General features: G+C 60.5%; 2 protein-coding genes across 4 annotated transcripts in view; one reads left to right on the forward strand and one right to left on the reverse strand.

Annotated features, from left to right (window-relative positions):
- The first annotated feature begins 825 nt into the window (after positions 1 to 825).
- On the forward strand, positions 826 to 8,640 carry PRSS27 (serine protease 27). Its single transcript, XM_005599107.4, has 6 exons — positions 826 to 1,249; positions 4,981 to 5,007; positions 5,670 to 5,838; positions 6,947 to 7,218; positions 7,606 to 7,775; positions 8,239 to 8,640. The coding sequence occupies exons 1-6, from the start codon at positions 1,201 to 1,203 to the stop codon at positions 8,530 to 8,532; spliced, it is 981 nt and encodes a 326-aa protein (XP_005599164.2). The 5' UTR covers positions 826 to 1,200; the 3' UTR covers positions 8,533 to 8,640.
- A 4,473-nt stretch (positions 8,641 to 13,113) lies between these two features.
- KCTD5 (potassium channel tetramerization domain containing 5) overlaps positions 13,114 to 19,004 on the reverse strand; it is a 28,870-nt gene continuing 22,979 nt past the window's right edge. The window contains exons 6-7 of one of the 3 annotated variants that reach the window (XM_014730138.3): positions 18,824 to 18,882; positions 13,114 to 14,803 (exon numbers count right to left, since the gene is read on the reverse strand). In XM_014730138.3, the coding sequence (XP_014585624.2) occupies positions 18,838 to 18,882 (45 nt within the window). In that variant the 3' untranslated portion in view covers positions 13,114 to 14,803; positions 18,824 to 18,837. The remainder of the gene's footprint in view (positions 14,804 to 18,823; positions 18,883 to 19,004) is intronic. The other 2 variants (XM_023616534.2, XM_023616535.2) reach the window with 2 other exon arrangements.

The raw sequence follows: 19,004 nt of genomic DNA on the forward strand, positions 1-19,004 counted from the left end.
CACTAGAGGGCAGGGCAGCGCTGACCCGGAGGGCCCGCCAAGGCCGGGGGCGGAGCGGGGGGCTGCCCCACACCCGGCCCCGGCCCAGCGCCCCCGGCCCCCACCGCCTCCCAGGGCGCACCGCAGCACACCCAGTCCACGCGCGCACCCACTGCGCAGGCGGGGAAATTGAGGCAGGGCTCTGCCTGCCATCCAGCGCCCTCCACCCCCAGCCTGGTGGGGAGCCCCCAGGGGGCCCCCCACTGCGACTCCGCAGCCCTGGCAGGGCGTGGCCGCCCGAACCCCAATTCCGGCTCTGACGTCAGCCCCGTGTTCCAAATAACTTCCTCCCGGAGCTGCTTTCGCCGGGGCCGCACATCCCGGAGGCCGGCCGGTCGCGCCCAGGTCAGGGACGTCCCGGGACTGTCATACCGGCCCGGCCTTCCCAGAAGCAGCTTCCGCCCCGCCCGCCCTGGGCCGCGGGTTCCGGGAAGCCCCCCGCCAGCGGCCCGGGGAAGGGGGTGCAGCCGTGGGGAGGGGACCGGGGTTGGGGCTATCCTGGGGCGGGTTCTGGGACCTACGCGCTTGCGTGGGGGCTGCTGGGGCTTGGTGTTCTGGGGGGAGGGCCCGTGAGGGGCGCTGGGGTCAGCTGGGGACACCCCCATCAACGTCCCGACTCTGCCCCCTGCTCTTTGTTCCATAAGCACCGGTGGCCTGGACCACCCCATCAGTGTAAGCCCCACCCTGGACTCTTGTGTTCACTGCGGCCGGGTCACAGTAGGTGCCCAATAAATACGAATGAATGAAATGAATGAATGAAACAAGGAGGGTCTCAAGGGCCGCTGCAGTCAGCTTATGTGAGGCCTGTGGTGAGTTGGGGGGTGTCTGTGGTCAGTCATGGTGGAGGCAGAACCCCAGGACGCAAGCACCCTAATGAGGCAGGCGCACCCTGGCACCAAGACCCTAAGGAGTTTGAGGGAGGGGTCTGGCTCCTCCAGGTTCGGGGGTTCAAGGCCAGGTCATAGAGCAGTCGGGGTTCTGGGGCGCCTCCTTCCTGTGAGAGGAGCTGGGCGGGCCCGGCTGACAGGTCGGGCGGCATAGCCGAGGCGACACTCACCTCCAGCATAAAACCCCACTTCATGGAGCCCCGCACCTCACACCACGGCTCTTGGAGCTCCCGCCACCACTGTCCCCTGCCCAGTCCCCAGCCAGGCTGAGACCATGAGGCGGCCGCTGGCCGTGGCCCTGCTCCTGCTGCTGCTGTGGATTGGTGAGTCCTGGACATTGCAGGAAGCCGGTCCCCTGCCTCCTGGGAGGGGCCCCCTCTGCCCTGGCTGGAGCTCTAGCCAAGCCCCCCGTTCCTGGTCAGGCCCGGCTGCAGCACAGGCCTCCCCTCTTCACCAGAGTGGTGGGGCCTCCTGGGAGGATGGGAAGGTTCCAGATGTCCCACCTGGGGGAGTGAAGTGAGGAAGGCAGGATAGGGGTGTGGGCGCAGGCCCGAAAGGACCCCTGAGGCACTGACCCAGGCAGAGGCTCCGTCTGCCTCCCACCCTGCCTCGGACACCATGGGCCAAACTCTGGGCTATGTGCTTCTGTTTTCTCTCCTCTCGGCCTCTGCATGCATGCAGGATCTGAACTCAGAGCCATTGGGCTCCAAATCCCTGGACCACCATGAGCTGGGCCTAAGGAGGGGTAGCCGAGCTGCCGCCTGAGCCCGGGAGCCCTGGGAGGCTGGTGAGGGTTCGGCGGGGGCCAGGGGAGCCAGGCTCCTGCTGCCACCACAGAGGGAGGGTACAGGGAGGAGCAGGCCCTGCATCCCTGTGCCCTCTCCCAATCCCGGGTCAGATTCAGCAGGTGCCAACCAGGAGGCCCCACCTGCCAGGCCCCTTCCCATGGGGCAGGCTGCTCTCTGCCAGGGAACCCTCCCGCATTCCTGGGCCAGCCAGGCCAGCTCAGCAGCCACCTCACTTCCCTGTCCTCAGGTCACCTCCCAGGGCCGGGCCAGGTCACCCAGGCTTTGACTCGGTCGGGGCTCCAGGCTTGCTACGAGGGGAGGAGGGCGCCAGAGTGGCACCTCAGTGGGGAGGCCCCAGCCTCCCAGGGCCTCCCCCTCTTGGCCTCCTGGCACAAGGATAATAGTGTTCTTTGAGGAAGCCCATCTCTGCCAGGGGGTGTAACACCATGATTGCTCCCGCTGGGTTGAGTAATCAAGGCCATTGCCAAAGTGGGAACAGCAGCCTGCCTTTGGCTCACAAACAGCTGTGACCAGGGGCCTGGGCTCCTTCAGCACCATCCTCACCCTCACCTCTGGCCATTCCCTCCTAGAACCTTAGGCCTTTCCCCGCCCCAACCTGCTACAGGAGCATGGAGACCCTGGGCCCAGATGAGGGGCCTGACACCCAGCCCCTGACAGGACGCCCACCCTGCAGAGCCCCGGTTTCCCCATTGACCCATCCTGGTCAGCCCTCTCCCCACAGCCACTCTATACATCCCTCTATACATGCCCTGGGCTCAGGGCTCCTGGATGTGGGCTCTGCCTTCACGGAGCTCCTGGGCCCACAGGTGAGATGAGCAACAATTCTGCCTCTAGAGTGAGGTGGGCAGAGCTCTGTGAGGCTCGGCAGGAGGACCAAGAGCTCAGGAGAGAAAGCCAGGCTTCCTAGATGGACAGTGCACGCCAGGAGGGCTGCCTGGAGGAGGCAGCATTTTGGTTAGGCCTTGATCTGGATTAGGACCTGTAGGATTTGGACTTGTAGAGACCGAGAAGAAAGAGCCTCAAGGCAGAGGGGTGTTGTGAGTGAACACTCCAAGGCGGGAAGGCTCAGCCTGAATGAGAAGCAGAGTTGCACTAGACTGGGGTGAGGAAGCCTGCAAAGCCTCAGGGCATCCGCCCGCCTGCAGGTGTGTGCACTTGACCCTGAGAGCCCACGATGGATCCTTCTCCACATATGGGAAGGGGGCTGGCTGTAGGGAGAACCAGGAACAGGCACTGGAAAATTCCCAGAGGGAGGGAACGAGCCTGAAAGCACGTTAGTGCTGCCGAGGGCAGACGGGGTTAGTCAGGGCATCCTTGTGCAAGCAGAATTGGCCAGGCCTTAGAAAGAGCAGGGGTCAGTTGTCACCAATCTAATTAAATTATATTATACTACAAGGAGGGGGCTGGAGGGAATTTGCATTTTAAACAAATTCCCAGGAGACATTTTCATTTTAGACACCTTGTTAACACATCCATTCATGGAATGTCGGAATGTCCCGGGCAGACTTCCTGTTCCCAGTGCTGGCCTGGGCTGGCACCACCCTTGCCCCTACACTTCTGCTTGGCACCCCAACTTCGGAGAATAGCCAGTCCTGCCCCCAGGGTCCTTCTCAGCCTCCAGGGTCTACCGCCTCCTCTTGTCCCATCACAGCTGCTCCCACCCACCTTCACTGCTTTGTCATCCAACGCCCCCCTCAGCACTGGGGAGTCTGCCCTTCAGACTGAGAGTCTGGCAGGAAGAATGGGGATCCCATAAAAATGCTCAGGGTCGGGGTCGGCCCCGTGGCCGAGTGGTTAAGTTCACGCGCTCCACTTCGGCGGCCCAGGCTTTCGCCGGTTCGGATCCTGGGCGCAGACATGGCACCGCTCATTAGGCCATGTTGAGGCAGTGACTCACATGCCACAACTAGAAGGACCCACAACTAAAATATACAACTATGTCCTGGGGGGATTTGGGGAGAAAAAGCAGAAAAAAAAAAAAAAGAAGAAGATTGGCAACAGTTGTTAGCTCAGGTGCCAATCTTTAAAAAAAACAAAACCCAGGGTCCTTGGGCCCCCCCACAGAGATTGCGGCTCAGCCGGGCACTTCCTACCCTCTGTGGCCCCTCACCTCCACAGGACTGCTTACTTCTTCTGATCAGAGGGAAGACGGGGTCAGTAGCAGCTGCCCCAGCCTCCGGGCCCTGGAAGGGGTTGGGGTGTAGGGGAAATGCCAAGGGCTGCAGTGGGGAGAGGCTGTCCTGAGCCCCCACCCCAGCTCTGATCAGATCTGCTCCCAGTAAACTAGATACACTGGGGGCAGGGAGGGCACCTGCAACTGGCACATATTTCCAGAGTGTTGCTGGCACAGCTGGGGACTGTCAACCTGGCTGGGGTCTCAGGGTTCCTGTAAAGGCTGAGTAACAGGCCCTGTGCCTGCATTGAGACGTGGTGGGTAATGGATCCCGGGGAGATGGGCCCCCAGAACGGCCCTACCCCGACCCCTCTGCCTGTCCCCTCTCCTGGGGGGGGACACCGTGGCCCAGCTGGGGATCTGGGGCTCCACCTGAAGAGCATGCTGGCATGCCTGAGCGCTCAGGAATCTGAAATCTTGGGAAGACCGACTCATGGTGAGCCCCGGCTGCCTTCTCTCTACTCCCCTGAGACCAGAGAGACCTGTGGGGCTGGGCTGCAGCCTCAGGATTGAAGTGAGGTTTGGGGAAGAACCGAAGGAGACTTGTTCACTGTGGAACAGACTGTGAGAAGGCCCCAGACCTGTGAAATGCAGAGGCCTGTTCCGGGGGTAAAGGCAGACCCCACAGCCCCAGGGCTTTCAGACAAGGACAGTGTGGGGTGTGGAGGGAGAGACTCCTGTGGGGACCAGAAGGAGCCATCCTGCCCCAAGTGGGAGAGTCAAGCCAAGAAGGGGCCCCTCCCTGCATCTCCTGATGGGCAGTTTGTCTGCTCTTAGAGAGAAGCTCTGGACCACAGGCCTGGGCCTGTAAAGATCTCAGGGAACCGGGCCTGTGGGGAACCTAAGGCCCCTGGCCTCTCCTGCCAGGTCCCTCTGTGAACTCAGGAGGCTGTGAGGTCCCTCTGAGTCCTCAGGAGGCTGGGTGTGGAGGGGAGGACAGTGTGGGGGGGGAGCAGTGGGGAGGACAGGGGGAAGACAGTGCTGGGGAGGCAGACAAGGACCCGGCAGGAGAGGCCAGACAAAGTTCGGCTTCAACAAAGTTGCCTGATCACCCCTTTCTTCTCCCTTCCAGGGACTCAGGGGGCCGAGTCATTAAGCGGTAAGCATCCACTGCCCTTGGCTGGGGCGGGCTTGTCTGAGAGCTGTGAGACTGGCCAGGGACCCCCAACATACACCTGAGACGAGACCCAGAATGAACAGGCAGAGCATGGGGATCCCGGTGCGGAAAAGCTGTGGAGCCCAGACAGGAGTGGAGGAGGAGGGTCTGACACATGGTGCAGACGGAGCACTGAGCTATGAAGCACAGAGAATGAGGCAGGAAAAAGCGACAGGAAAGAAGCTAAGGATAGACTCTGAAGACCATTCTGCTGTAACAGTGACAGACCCCCTCAGAGTCACCCACCCCATGTGGGACTCTCTCAATACCCATTGTCCTGGGAGCCCGTTTGTCAGGCCCTGGTAAAACTTACATGTGTTATCTCAGCCCTCCCTGTGACCCAGGAGGTAGGTCTGATGTCACCATTCACAGGTGAGAGGCCTGAGGTCCAGGGGGGCATGGAAGGGGGAGGGTCCCACAGCTGGGAAAGGTCTGCCTGTGTTAGATGCCCTGGCCTCCGACTTGCCCAAAGTCCCTGAGCAGGGGAGGGGCAGGGAGGTCCCGGAATTAAGCAGAAAGTGGAAGCTGGAGTATGGTGTTGGGAGCAGGGAATCAGAGCCGGTGCAGCTGGCCCCCAGTAAGCGCCAGCTGTCATGTCCCTCTAGTCTGCGGGCGCCCGAGGATGAGGATGCTGAACCGGATGGTGGGCGGGCAGGACGCCTCGGAAGGCGAGTGGCCCTGGCAAGTCAGCATCCAGCGCAACGGAAGCCATTTCTGCGGGGGCAGCCTCATCACGGAGCGCTGGGTCCTCACCGCGGCGCACTGCTTCTCCAAGTGAGTCCGCCGAACCCCACGCCTCCCCCACCCCGATCCCTCCCCACCGGGGCCGCGGGGACCGAGGACAGAGCCGGGCGCCGGGCTCCAGCACCACGGACAGCGCCCCACCTGCTCGCGAGGAAGCCCGGCCCGCAGGGACCGGCTTCCCCGCCAGAACGCCCTTTAGGTCCAACCTCGGGGCTAACCTCCGGCTGCAATCCCCGCTTCCAGTCCTTGCTCCCCGCAGCCCAGCCGCGAGGGGTCCACTCCCCCTCTGCTGGTCCCTCCCAGCTTTGCCACGCCTGGGGCCCTGTCCTTGCAAATGCTGGCAGGCTCTTCCAACGCCCTGGCCCTCTTCCCTGTCCCCGCCCCCTTCTCCCTCCCTCCCCCCTCTCTCCCCCTCTGCCCGCCCCAGTCCAGGACACTCCCTTTCCAGCTGGGATCTGGTTACAAATGAGCCCCAGGACTGGAGCAGAATGTCCCTTCCTCCTCCTCCCTGTCTAACGTCACCCGTGCCATCCCTGAGCAAAGTGCCACCCAATGTATGCTACCGTACTATCGGCCCCAGACCTGCAGGGTCCCCAAGCATCTCAGCTCTTGCCGCACCACAGCTCTGCAACTCTTAAAACCTCACATCTTAAACTGAGAAATGTGGGCTCAGAGGGAGTAGCCGCTTGCCCAAGGCTCACGGGCAGGGCTGGGCCCAATCCCCACTTGGCTGGTCCCCAGCTGCACCCCTGTGGGTGGTCATCTCCTTCGACCCTCAGAGCAAGCCTTTCAGGTCGGGACCATCACTGTCCCCATTTTACAGACGAGGAAGCTGCGTTAGGGAACTTGCTAGGTGACTTGCCCAAGCTCACCTGACTGGCCAGCGGTAGAGCTGGGAATTGAAGTCAGGAATGAAAGCTGCTTCAGCTGCCACCCCCTTAAGCCCCTCATCCTGCTGTATGTCCTTCTGGAGGTGACGTTTTTGAAGATAATGTGCAGAGACATCAGGCACTGTGGAGGGCCAGGAGGGAGGTCTCTGACAGCTCCTCCCTAGTTCCCTTCCCTTAACTTCCACCAACTCCCCTTTTTAAGCCCTAGAGCGGCTGCCTCATACCAGCTCTCTGCTCTTTCCCACCAGCACGTCCGAAACAGCCCTGTACCAGGTCCTGCTGGGGGCGCGGCAGCTGGTGAAGCCAGGGCCGCACGCTGTGTACGCCCAGGTGAAGCGGGTGGAGAGCAACCCCCTGTACCAGGGCATGGCCTCCAGTGCTGATGTGGCCCTGGTGGAGCTGAAGGCTCCCGTGACCTTCACCGATTATATCCTCCCCGTGTGCGTACCTGACCCCTCGGTTGCCTTTCAGACGGGCATGAACTGCTGGGTCACCGGCTGGGGCAGCCCCAGTGAGCAAGGTAATGGGGCAGGGCCAGGAGAGAATGGGGGACATGCCTAGAGAAGGTCTCAGGCAGCTTGGGGGCCACTCTGAACCAACAATCTTTTTCTGTTGATATTGGTACACATGATCTCTATTCAAGTGGGGGAAGTGGGTATGGGAAAGGGTCAGTAGACTCAGAAGGAGGAGCCATGGGGAAGTGGAGAGAGGGGGACAGAAAGAACCCAACCTGGTATGTGGAAGGAGGGAAGAGGGAATTCTGTTCCACGAAGCCCCAAGCCAGAAGAGAAGGTCTAAACCCAAGCAAGAAATAGGGAGCAATAGAGCTGTGGTTCTCAAGAACCCAGGGCCAGAACCCCTCGGTGGGACTGTCTGCTGAGCTGCAGCCTGTTTCACGGCTCCCTAGACCGCCTGCCCAACCCACGGATCCTGCAGAAACTCGCCGTGCCCATCATTGACACGCCCAAGTGCAACCTGCTCTACAGCAAAGATGCTGAGTCCAACTTCCAGCCGAAAACCATCAAGGACGACATGCTGTGTGCTGGCTTTGCTGAGGGCAAGAAGGACGCCTGCAAGGTAGGGGCTGGGGTGGGCTGTGTGCAGGCTGAGCCCTGATCCCAAGGCCCAGGTCAAGGTGGGAGCCATCCCAGCTGGATGAGACCCCGGCAGGCGGTCCAGACCAGAGCTGTGCGTTCAGTCAGCTGGGAAAATTCCAGGACCTCAATCAGGGGAGTTAGTGAGTTGGTCTGCAGTGGGGCCCAAGAAACTGCATTTTCAACGCCCCCCCTCCACCCACCCCAGAGGTGAATCAAGGCAGGGAGTCTGGGGATGCTAGAGAAATGGGTACCCCAGACCAGAAAAGGAAGGACCAGCCATGGGTGTGTGCGTGTGCGTGTGTCCTGGGCAGGGACATTCCTAGGGAGGGGAGCTGTGGAGAGGGACAGAGGGAGGAGGACAGGTGTGTACGTGTGCCTGTGTCCCTGCAGAGGAGGCTCTTGGGCCCCTGTGGGCTCTGACAGTGCCTCTGCTTCCCCCACAGGGCGACTCTGGGGGCCCCCTGGTGTGCCTCGTGGGCCAGTCGTGGCTGCAGGCTGGGGTGATCAGCTGGGGCGAGGGCTGCGCCCGCCGGAACCGCCCAGGCGTCTACATCCGGCTCACCTCCCACCACAGCTGGATCCATCGGATCATCCCGGAACTGCAGTTCCAGCAGGCTAGGTTGGGCAGTCAGAGGCGGGGCCCCCGGCTCCAGCAGCCCCTGGGTCGGAACTTTGCGCCCTGCCTGGCAGCCCACGCTGTCTTCCTGGTCCTCACGGCCCTGCTCACCTTCCTCTGAGCCCCGGGTCCACGGTGTACATTTTGTAAATAGCTCTCCAATTCTCCCTTCTCTCAAATGCCCAGATATTTTTATTTATGTTCATTCTCCAATAAAAACCCAACCTCAGTGCTGGCTGCCTGGGTGCAGACCCTCGGGGGAAGGAGGAGTAGAGAGGTGCCAGTTCGGGGGTGCTGAGGAGCTGTGAGTTGGGGCCAATGCCAGGGTGGGGGAGGGTGGCTCCCCAGCAGGAAGGGAGCCATGGCAGGCACACTGGGGACTGGACGTCACTGGAGTCCAGGGTCTCTAGTGTCCCCTGTGACACCGGCAGAAAGAATGGGTCCTGGCAGAGCACCTTGGAGGAGGGCTTTGCGGGGTGTGGGGATCACAGCCCCCACTGCATACGTCTGCATCACCCTGAGACGTCTTCAAATAACGTCAACAGGGTGACGCACCTACGGGGAGAAGGCAGCAGCTCCTCCTAGGGCCCCTCCAGGAGTTCCCTGTTCCCCTGCTCCCCCTTGACCCCTGTTCCTTTTTCTCCATCCCCTCCCTCAGCCTCGACCTCCCCACTGGTGAGTCTAAAGCTGCAGGGGGTGGGGAGGGGCTGGAGTTGGGGCCCACGTCCCCTGGGAGCCATTGACAAGTTGCTGCTCCCCTCTGAGCCCATTTCTCTCCTGTAACCCAGGACAGCACCGCCCACCTGCCTCTCAGGGGTAATCGGGTGAAGGCGCCAGAGGGCGCGACAGAGAGAGGCAGCAATGTGGGTCCTGCCCCTGGGCTCCCGTGCCTGCTAGCCTCCCTCCTAGGCCCCATACCCCCCTCACAACTGCCTGGGGACAGCTCTGCTGGGTCCCTGTAGACCCAACACCCTGGGAGGCCTCAAACCTCAGGGGTGCAGGGCCCAGTATGGCCCCCATCAAGTCCACACACTGTGTGGGCAGCCAGCCCACAGAGGAGGCAAGGCCCAGGCCACTTGGGGCCATGGATTCAGCAGAAGAGGCCCCCCGAGACAGCTGAGGCTCCAGTGGCTCCCTGGGCCAGCACCCCTTCCTTCCTCCTTCCATAGGGTTCAGAGTTCGGGCCATACTTGCTGGCATCTTTAAGGGTTTGTGCAAGGATCCCCAAGAATTCAGAGGAGCTAGAATCCTGCATGGAGAGCCTCACATTTGGCTTTGCTCACAGCGCCCCCACCCCAGGCCTGCTGGCTCGTCGTCCTTGGCCCAACTCTGCAGCCCCACCCTCTCTTCCTTCGTCCTGTCATCAGCAGCCCCACACAATCTCGCCTGGACCTGCCCCTCCTTCCCAGTCTGCCCTGTTCCGGCTGTTGTCACTAGGAATCCAGCACAAACATGTCTCTGGAGCTCAGCCCCTCACCCCCCTCACTCTGGCTCTGCCCGGGCCTGCCCGGCATGGCAGTGATGGCACAGCCACCCAGGGAGACAGCCTCAGGTTCTCAGCCCCTTCTGCAAGCTGATTCCTGAAAGGTACCTGGGCTTGCCTGCCGCACTCAGCACCCACACACTGGATGAGACTCCTAGGAGGGCACGGTTGACTGCTGCCTTCCACACCATATACGCACACCCATGCCAGCACAAAAATCCATACACCCATGCAAACACAGTCACTAGTTCACCACATATGTACATTTGTGTAGACACGTGCACAGCCACCCATGCACACAGAAACACACACACAAACGCAAGCACATGCACACCCCAGCTTGCCACGTACAAGCATGTCCTGGCCCGGCGCCAGTGCCGGTGCCAGTGCCGGGAAGAAAGCAGGCCTGGATGTTCAGGGAATAAATCAGTAACCACTTAGCAGACACCTGCTGTGGACCGGCCCTGGGGACAGAGCAGGGAACAGAAAATGAATTCTCCTTCGTGCTCCCCCTTGCCCTGGGGCATCCCTGCCCAGAGGCAGGAAGGACGACTGGAAGGGCAGTGCCTGGCAGAGGCTCCTGGCAGCCCCACCTCCCTGCTGGCCCTCCAGCACTGGGACCAGGCTGTGGGGTCCTGAGGGCAGCAGAGGGACGTGTTCTGGGTCACCCTGCCAGGAGCAGGGGCTGTCTGGGTCCTGCAGCCTTGGAGAGAGGCCTGGAAAACTCACCACCCTGTTCTAGGAGGTGTAAAAAGCCCCAGGCCCCACAGTGGTGGTGGGGTTACATACAGAAGGCTAGGTGGTCTCCAGAGGGAGGCCCCTCTGCTGCCTCTAGTGAGAGGCCAGGATGAAGCCTGACTCCCCAGAGACAGGGCAAAGACCAGGCTCCCCTCAGAGGAGGACTCGCCATCCCATCTCTGCCACCTCTTGCCTGCTGTCCCGGCTTGCTGGGTGCCCTGGGTCCCCCATCATCCTGCTTCTGCTACAGGGCAGGGCCTGGGGCTGATGGGGAGGAGGGGCACAGACACTGGGACAGCCTAGTCGCCCCCTGCTGTAGCCTCTGTGCTGCTGCAGGCTGCCCCATGTGAGGTGGCGGCCAACACTACTCTAGGGCACAGGGCCCCCACCCAGACCCTTGGTAGACGCTCCTATGAGCTAGGAAGGGAGAACCCTCTCGCAGAGATTACTGGTTTCAAAGGGAAAGCAGGGTTATTTCACACCTCGCACAGTAAGTCTAGTGTGAGATTAGGAGAAAAATGACCCCAGCTGTCACGGGTCCCCTCTCCCACCCTGGGTGGAGGAGCAGTACCTCAGAGTCTGCCGGGTGGGTGGGTGGTGCCAGGGCCCTGCCAGCTGAGGAAGAACCCTGCAGAGGACGGGCCAGCCCAGCCTAGGAGACTGTCCGCTGCCCCACTGGGCAGCAGGGAGCGGGCCCAGCCCAGGGTAGGGCCCCATGATGGAAGGCCCACCTTGCAGCAACCACAGTGCTTATAAGAGAAGAAAGAGGAGGAGGGGGGGCACACACCCCTTCTGGGGGCTGCAACCGAGCCCACAAATCCACATACATGCACGCACGCACACGCGTGCTGTGCGCATGAAAATTTTGTTCAGCCGATGGGAGCCCCTTCTGGCCTCAAAGACCAGGGGTCAGCCATGGCCATGAGGTCACAGGACTGGTTCTGTGCCCTGAGGGTAAAGTGGCCCTGGCCTGATGCTGCCACCCAGAGCTCAGGCCTCAGAAGGCAGGGAAGGCAGGAGGCATGGAGGGGGGAAGGAAAGAGGGGGTGCAAATCAGAGGCCCAAAGCCAGAGACCCCCACCCCCTCGGGGCTGCGCATCAGTGTCCAAGGAGGTGCTGGAGTGGCAGTGCTTCTGCTCCTGGACACCAGCCACCCAAGCTCCAGGTGCGTGGGCCTCAGTGCCCCACAGGCCGGAGGACACAGGCTGTGAGGCAGATGGTGGCACTGCAGGGGTGGCCCTTTACTGCCTCATCAGGCTCAGTGACCGACGTGCAGTGGGGCACCAGCCAGCTGCTGCCACCAACTTTGGGGAGGATGGAAGATGCCAGAAGGACCTGTTGAGTGGATACCAGTAAAGGCAGGGGAGGGGAAGCGACAAGGAAAGGCAGTGCCTGGCCCTGTGCAGTGGCCTGGAAGGTTCTGGGCATGGGCTCTGCAGGAGGCCCAGTGGCTGGAGAGCCACACAGTTGGCCCTGAGGCTGCCCCGAGCTGTGCTGTTACCCTCCCACACCCATCCACGGCAGGCAGGCTGGAGCGCAAGGTCCAAAGGGCAGGGCTCCCTCCCTGGCCAGTGGACCCAGTGTAAGGGCCCTTGGCCTCAGGACCCAGACCAGACAGCTGTCTCCTTTCCAGTCCTCTGCTCAGACGGGAGTCAAGCTCAAGGCTTTGACGGGGACACTGAGACACTCTGGGGCCTCTCCCAAGTGCCTGCTGGCAGAGGGGCCTGGAGGCAGGTCCAGGTTCACTGTTGGCATCAGGGAGCTGCAAGATGTCAAGTTTAGTCTGGTCAGGAAGAAAACTCCTCTGAGTAGAATCTGGAGTCCTTTCCTGTGGGCAAGCAGCACGGCCCGCCCTGCCCACCCCTCTTAGCCCTGACCCTGGGGCCCCTGGCTGGGCCAGCCACACACCTAGAAACAGGATGGACACTCGGAGAAGATTGGGAGTTTGGGCAGCCGAGACTCCAGCATCTTTGGGTCTAAGACATGCTCCCAACTCCAGGGATCCAGAGCTCTCCGGGAACAGAGAGTGGAAAATCCCCTATGGTGGCTGGGGTGGCCCAAGGGGCCTGAGAAGAGTGGCCACCAGGGGGAGCCCGAGCGGCTGTGTTGGGGCAGGGGCAGCGCCCAAGGATGTGGAGAAATGTCTCCGAAGCTGGTACTTCCGTCCAGGATAGAGACAAGAGGACACGCTACATTCAAGGAGGCATCAGCACTTTTTAGAGTCGCTCAAGGATGATCTTGTTCCCGGGGATGGGGTCGGGAGGGAGCAGGCCAGCCTGGCTGAGCTGGGAGACGAGCATGTGCTGCTCTAATCCACCTGCTCCCCCTGCAGAGCGGACAGACAGGTGGACAGGCCAGCTCCCCTCAGCCTTGGTGGCACCCAGGGTGGCCGCAGCCTGGGGTCACCATCGTGCAGGGTCACCACAGCCCAGGGCAGCGCCTCTTCCATGCGTTTGAAGATACTAACATTTGTTCTGCTCATTCATAAATACACAACTTTATTTGCTATTTTCAGGGAAACTTAGGCATTAAACTGTAAGCTGATAAAATACGGATACCTAAAAAAGTACAAAAGTATAAATATCCCCTCAGAATAAATTTTAGTGAATTAAGTCTTAATATCTTTAAATTAAAAAAACCACAAGCCTATCTATTATGTCAAGGTCACAAATCAAACGACTCTAAGGGGCCGACAGCACCCCACAGGGACACCCGAGGCCAGCAAGGGGCACCCTCCACCCAGGGAGTACGGGTCACAGGGGCTAAGTGTGCCCGATGGAGAGGTTGCGAGAAACGGATGAAGCCAAACATTTACCAACATACAACAGATCTTACAAAAAGGAGGAGGTAAGTCCTGGGCGCTGGAGAACTTGGTTAATCAGGGTGTTGGCAAAGAAGAGGGCACAGGTGGGAAGCCTCTGGAAGCATCTGTGACTAGCCGTGTCAGAGCTTCTGCCCGACGTGTGGGCATCCCCGGTGGTCAGGAGGCAGTGAGCTGCTCATATGAGCCAGGCCCCAGATCCTGACAGTGCCCACGGCCAGCTGAGAAAGGTCTGTCCTCAGAGCACGGGGACAGTAGGTTGGAAGGACTCCTAGTGGCTGCAATGGCATGTCAGTCGGGCAGAGCCTGTGCAGGTGGCATGTGAAGTCTCAGACATCCCAGCAATATGAGAGAGAACTGCATAGTTATACAAAGAAACGAGGGGGCCGGCAGGAGAGATTTGTGATGCCCTGTAAACATGCGGTTTTCAGTGTGACTGGAGTCTAAGCTCCAGAAGCCAGGTGGACAGGCCTCCTGCCCCGACCGCCATCCCAGGCGAGACAAAGGCACTGAGGGCACCAGCTCCCCCACGAGCCCGTGGGTGGGGCAGATGAGGCAAAGCTTCTACCTCCTTTTAAACACTTAACATATCAATCCAAAATGCAGCCACACTTCTAGGCATTTCTAAAAAGTAAAAACATTGGGTAGCCTATCCACACTGGGAAAGAAGGGGTGCAAGGTCTCTCGCCTGGAAAATACATCTGGAGGAGCCTTGACTGTTCCCGGCGGGGAAGCCTGGCTCCGAAGGAGGCCCAGCCTCGGGGCAGAGGCCCGGGCAGTAGTGAACACATGGAGGCCACTCACTGAGGCTTCGAGAAACTGCCGATCGATCACGCCCAGGAGGCGAGGCAGACTCCCCGAACCAAGGACCAGGGCCTGGTGCGCACGTGAGTGCCAGCGGCACCCAGAGCCCAGGGCCTCAGCACTGCAGCCACTTCCCACCAGTGAGGCCCAGGCTCCATTACAGACTGTTTCTGTAGCACCAAGAACGCTGTCCTTGAAATGGTCTTCGGTGATTAAAGGAGTGCTTGGGAGCGTCCTGCCTCAGGCCCATGTGGCACTTGGAAAAACCGAGCGGAGGCCCCAAGGGGACGCCCACCCGGCCAGCATGTTTCCTTCGAGCGGGGACACCCAGCCTCAGACAGCTGGTCCCGTCTCTCACCACCCACCTCAGAGGCAAAAAAGGATCCACAACCAGATCTCTAGAGAAATTGTCAAAAGCAGGCTTCTTCTCACGGTCAAGCTTCCTCGACATGGCGGTTCATTGCATCCTGGGAAAAGGTAAAATGGTTCTTCCTTCAGCTATCAACACTGTGTTCCTCACATCCTGGAACCCCGTTCTTGCAAAATCTGAAAACGTCAAACACAGAAAATGAGGACTAGAGCCTTGGACGGCGAGGCGGCCTGCAGCCAGGCAGGAACTGCATGGCCCTGAAGCCAGTGCCCGGCTCCAGGGAGCAGAGCCCACAGACCAAGTGTGGGCCCTCAGATGGCATGGCTCAGGGGCCTGAGGAAGCCAGAACTGTGGGCCAGGGTCCGAGAAAGGCTGAGGCCCAGAGACCCTCGCTGTGGGGGACTGGCTCTCGCACCTCCAGGCCTCACAAGAGGGGCCGGTCCCACCAACTCTCCATCCCAGCCTGATGTCCGACAGACACCTCTTCCTCCATCTCCCACCACAGTAGGAGGCCTGTCCTCCACCTGGCACCTCCCTGGGCTTCCTCTGGGACACCCGAGACACGCGGGCATGGCCCAAGGCGGGATGGCTCCTTCTCAAAGCCCCAGGGACCCCTGGCTGCATCTCCCCTTGATGGCCACCACGCACCCCTTGCAAGGGCACCAGAGCCCACCTGACAGTTTCTCTCTCCAGCCTCTCTCGGTCCTGGGCCACAGACATGTGTGTACAACCAGGGGCCCCCATGGGCCCAGCAGCCCCCACAACAACCTGCCCGTCTTCCATGCCTCATTGCAAACTACGTCCCCTCCACCCTGCACCCAGCCACAAAACCCAGAACTCTGGGCCCCTGGGACTGCCCTGTCACCCCCACATCCACACCTACCTGTCGGCCCTGCATGCTGCCCGGCTGGGCTCATGTCTTGCTGCACAAGTACACTGGCTTTCCTGTGACTGGACCACACAACTTGTGGGTGCCAGCCCCTCTTTGCTGCAGCCAGATGAGACTCTGGAATGTGTACCTCCCACTGGGGGACCCACCAGCCCTGTAGAGCCTGCTGGCCCTCAGCCGCCATGCCTGTCCCTTTCCCTCCCAGTCATTCTTGGTATCTCAGGGCTGGAGCAGCCCCTGGCCTCCCTCACCATTAGAACCATCTCTGCATCCCATCCCTGCATCCCATCCACCCCCAAACTGGGCTGGGGGCTCCATAAGGCTTGGAGCCACCTCTGGACAGGCCTGCATTCTGACAAATGCCTGCGAAGTCAAACCCCACGTGGAAGAGGTAGAGGATGGAACCATCTGTGGCCCTAGGTGGGGGCTTCAGAGCTGGCAAATCTCGCTGTTCTGATACGTCGAGTATGGCTGCCAAGTACCAGGGATCCAGGACAGAAATGCCACCAGTCCCAGCCTGGCCAAGGCCAGGGCTGTAAGGTGACCCTCCCCACAATCACATGGCAGCATATGGGCTAGCCTCCCAGGGGCATGTCCTGCTTGAATTTCAGAGCTGGGACAGATACAGCTCTGAGGACACTGTTTTTGAGCCCTGGACCCGTGTGCAACACAGGGATGTGCCCTGGGAGGAGCCAGCTCTGCTCATGCAGTACCCAGGCCATGAGAATTCTCTGGCAGAGAGAGGGTCAGCACCTCCTGGCAAGGCCTTGCTAGGGCAGGTGAAGTGCTCAGGCTCCAGTGAGCACCATGTGGGCTCCCGATCCGGCTCAGTGGCAACGTGGCCCCAGGCAGAGGGCAGCCAGTCACTCAGGTTCACCAGGGCTTATTCCAAATGACTCAAGAGACGGCATGGACTTGCTCCAGTCTGTCCCCTGATGCCCCGCACACTTCTGCTGGTCCCCAGGCTCATGCCCCTGCGTCTCTGAGCACTCTGGGAGCAGCTCAGACAGCACGCTTTCCTGCTCTGCTGCTGTGCCCACCGCCTGGGCCCGTGTCCAGTCCCTGCAAGGCACATCTTCCACTGTGCTGGGGGGCAGCACCCTAGACTAAATGCCCCACCTCAGGCAGGACGAGGGCAAGCCTCTAAGTCTAGTAGGACTTGCCAGCTCTCTGGGAAAGGGCCCAGGAGGCCCCTGTCAGAGGGATATGTCTGAGGAGGTGACTTGGGGTGACAGCGCATCCTGGCTTAGCCCTTGCAAGTCTCTCCTGCCCCCAAGGCGCGGATTCCACCTCCAGGGAGGTCTGCGGCCCTGCTATCTTTGCTGTTTGCAGGGGAAGCTGGGGCATGCGGGGGTCCGTGAAGCACAGAGCTGCCCCTCACTCTGTGAGAGCCCAGCGGAGCTGAGGGAGCACCTGAGTTCACAGGACTAAGCAGTGGAAAGGACAAGGCCAAACAACCGGAATGTAGCCCAGGAGCAAGGTGACAACACAGGAGGGGCTGCCCTGCCAGATCCCCAACTATCTCCCACCGAGGACAGAAGACCCCTCCTAGGATCTGTGACAGTTACGGCCCCATCTGCCCTGGACAGAGCTCTCACCCAGGCCACCTCCCACAGGGGAGGCCTGAGCCAACCGCAGGCACCAGGCAGGCAGAGCACTGTGAGCAGCACCCCTACAGGCGGACCCGGGCGAGTCGATGCTGCTCCACCCTGCGATGGAGAGAGCGGTAGGGGGCCAGGGCTGCCCCATGATCAGCCCACACACGTGCCCCCCACAGCCCAGACCCCTGAGTTAGGGCCACCAAAGCAGTTCCTGCTGGCAGATGCAAAATCAGTAACTGCAGGGTGGGGGTGGGGGGTGGAAAGAAGCCCTCCTCCCTCCCGGGGGTGGGCCAAGTGGCAGCACCCAGATGGGTTCCTGTCACCGGTCACCACTAGGCCAAGGTTGAGAGCCTGCTGCCTGCTGCCCACGAGATGGGCGAGCCCCTAAGTTGCAGCCGCGCCGAGTTGAGGTGGGCCACCAGCACAAACCGTATGCCTGACCTCCGAGATCTTGAGTGAGAAAGTGAAATAGCTCACTGATTTTTTAGATTGAAATGACAACATTTTGCTTATTGGGGTTATCCGTATTGGCATAAATTTCACATTTCTTTTTACTTTCTTAACATAGCTACTGAAAAGTCTGGAACGACAGATGGAGCTCGTGTTGCACGTCCCCTGGACAACGCTGTTCAGACCTCGGTGCAGCAAACTTCTTCTTGAAAGGCCAGATAGTAAATATTTTAGGATTTGTGGGTCAAGAGGCAAAACTGAGGATGCTATGTACTTACATAATCACCAAAAAAAGAAGAAGAAAGCCACACTACAAATGTAAGAAAGCCACACTACACATGTAAGAGCCATTCTTACTGTTTGACCCCTGGTTTAGACCTCTCATTGCCCGATGGTCAGCCTTCCAGTGCTCGGCTGGCCACATGCCTTTCCCAGGCTCCTCCCAGGGCAGAGGCTGAGGGGCCCCAACCTGTAGGGCTCGGTCCATGACAGGGAGGCCATGGCAGGAGCCAGGGGATCCCCTGGATGTGCCTGGCTCACTCGCCTGCAATTTGCCTTCTCTAGGCCTCAATATCCAACTATCTATGTGCGAGATAAGGGAGCAGACCAGGCGGTCCCCACTAACGGAGAGTGCAGTCAGGCTCTGGAATCGGCTGGGCCTGCGAGTCTGGGACAGTGAGAAGAGGCCAGGACGAGGGAGGGACTGGAGGAGCAGCTGGGAGCCCAGAGGACATTCATGGAGTCTCCCACCGCAGGGCAAACAGAAGGAGGGTCCACACAGATTCCTCTCCACCAGCATCCCTCGCCTGAGGCTGGGGGGAGCAAGGGGGCTGCGGGCACAGTGTCGGGATCAGGGTCTACCCTCTGCGGCACAGGCCGACTCCATGGCCCTGAGCCCGTGGCCTGGTGACATGATGGGAAGGCTGCAGGCTAGGGGCTGGGGGCTGCCCAGGCCCCAAAAGGTGTAGACCCATGTCTTCACCTGCTGACATCCACCGTGAAGAGGCTCTTCAGAGACCTGACACACAGGCTCTCAAGCAACCCAGCCAAGGTCCCAATCCCACCCCCAAGGGCATCCTAAAGGGGACAGACAGCCGGCCCCTTCCCCAGACAGGCCAGCTTCACCGCAGATCTACAGTCAGCATCTAGTGTGGAAGGTTCTCTGTCAACTACAGGCAGGGCACAGACACCACGGAGGAGGGGCTGGGGTCACGGAGACTACGTGCGTGGTCAAATTCAAGGGCAGCAGAGCTCACCATGACATTTACATTTAATCTGAGTCATTTTCATCGTGACCCGTCTCCTCGTCGTCACTCTGGCTCGGTGCGCAGCATGCGGCAGGGGAGGAGAAGAAGAGAGGGCACCGTCAGTGCAGGACAAGATGGGAGGCAGCGGAGGGAGGCCCACCCAGAGAAGCTGCAGCGAGCACGGGCATTT

This window comes from Equus caballus, chromosome 13 (assembly GCF_041296265.1).
Source record: "Equus caballus isolate H_3958 breed thoroughbred chromosome 13, TB-T2T, whole genome shotgun sequence".
In the NCBI taxonomy this organism is placed as follows: domain Eukaryota; kingdom Metazoa; phylum Chordata; class Mammalia; order Perissodactyla; family Equidae; genus Equus; species Equus caballus.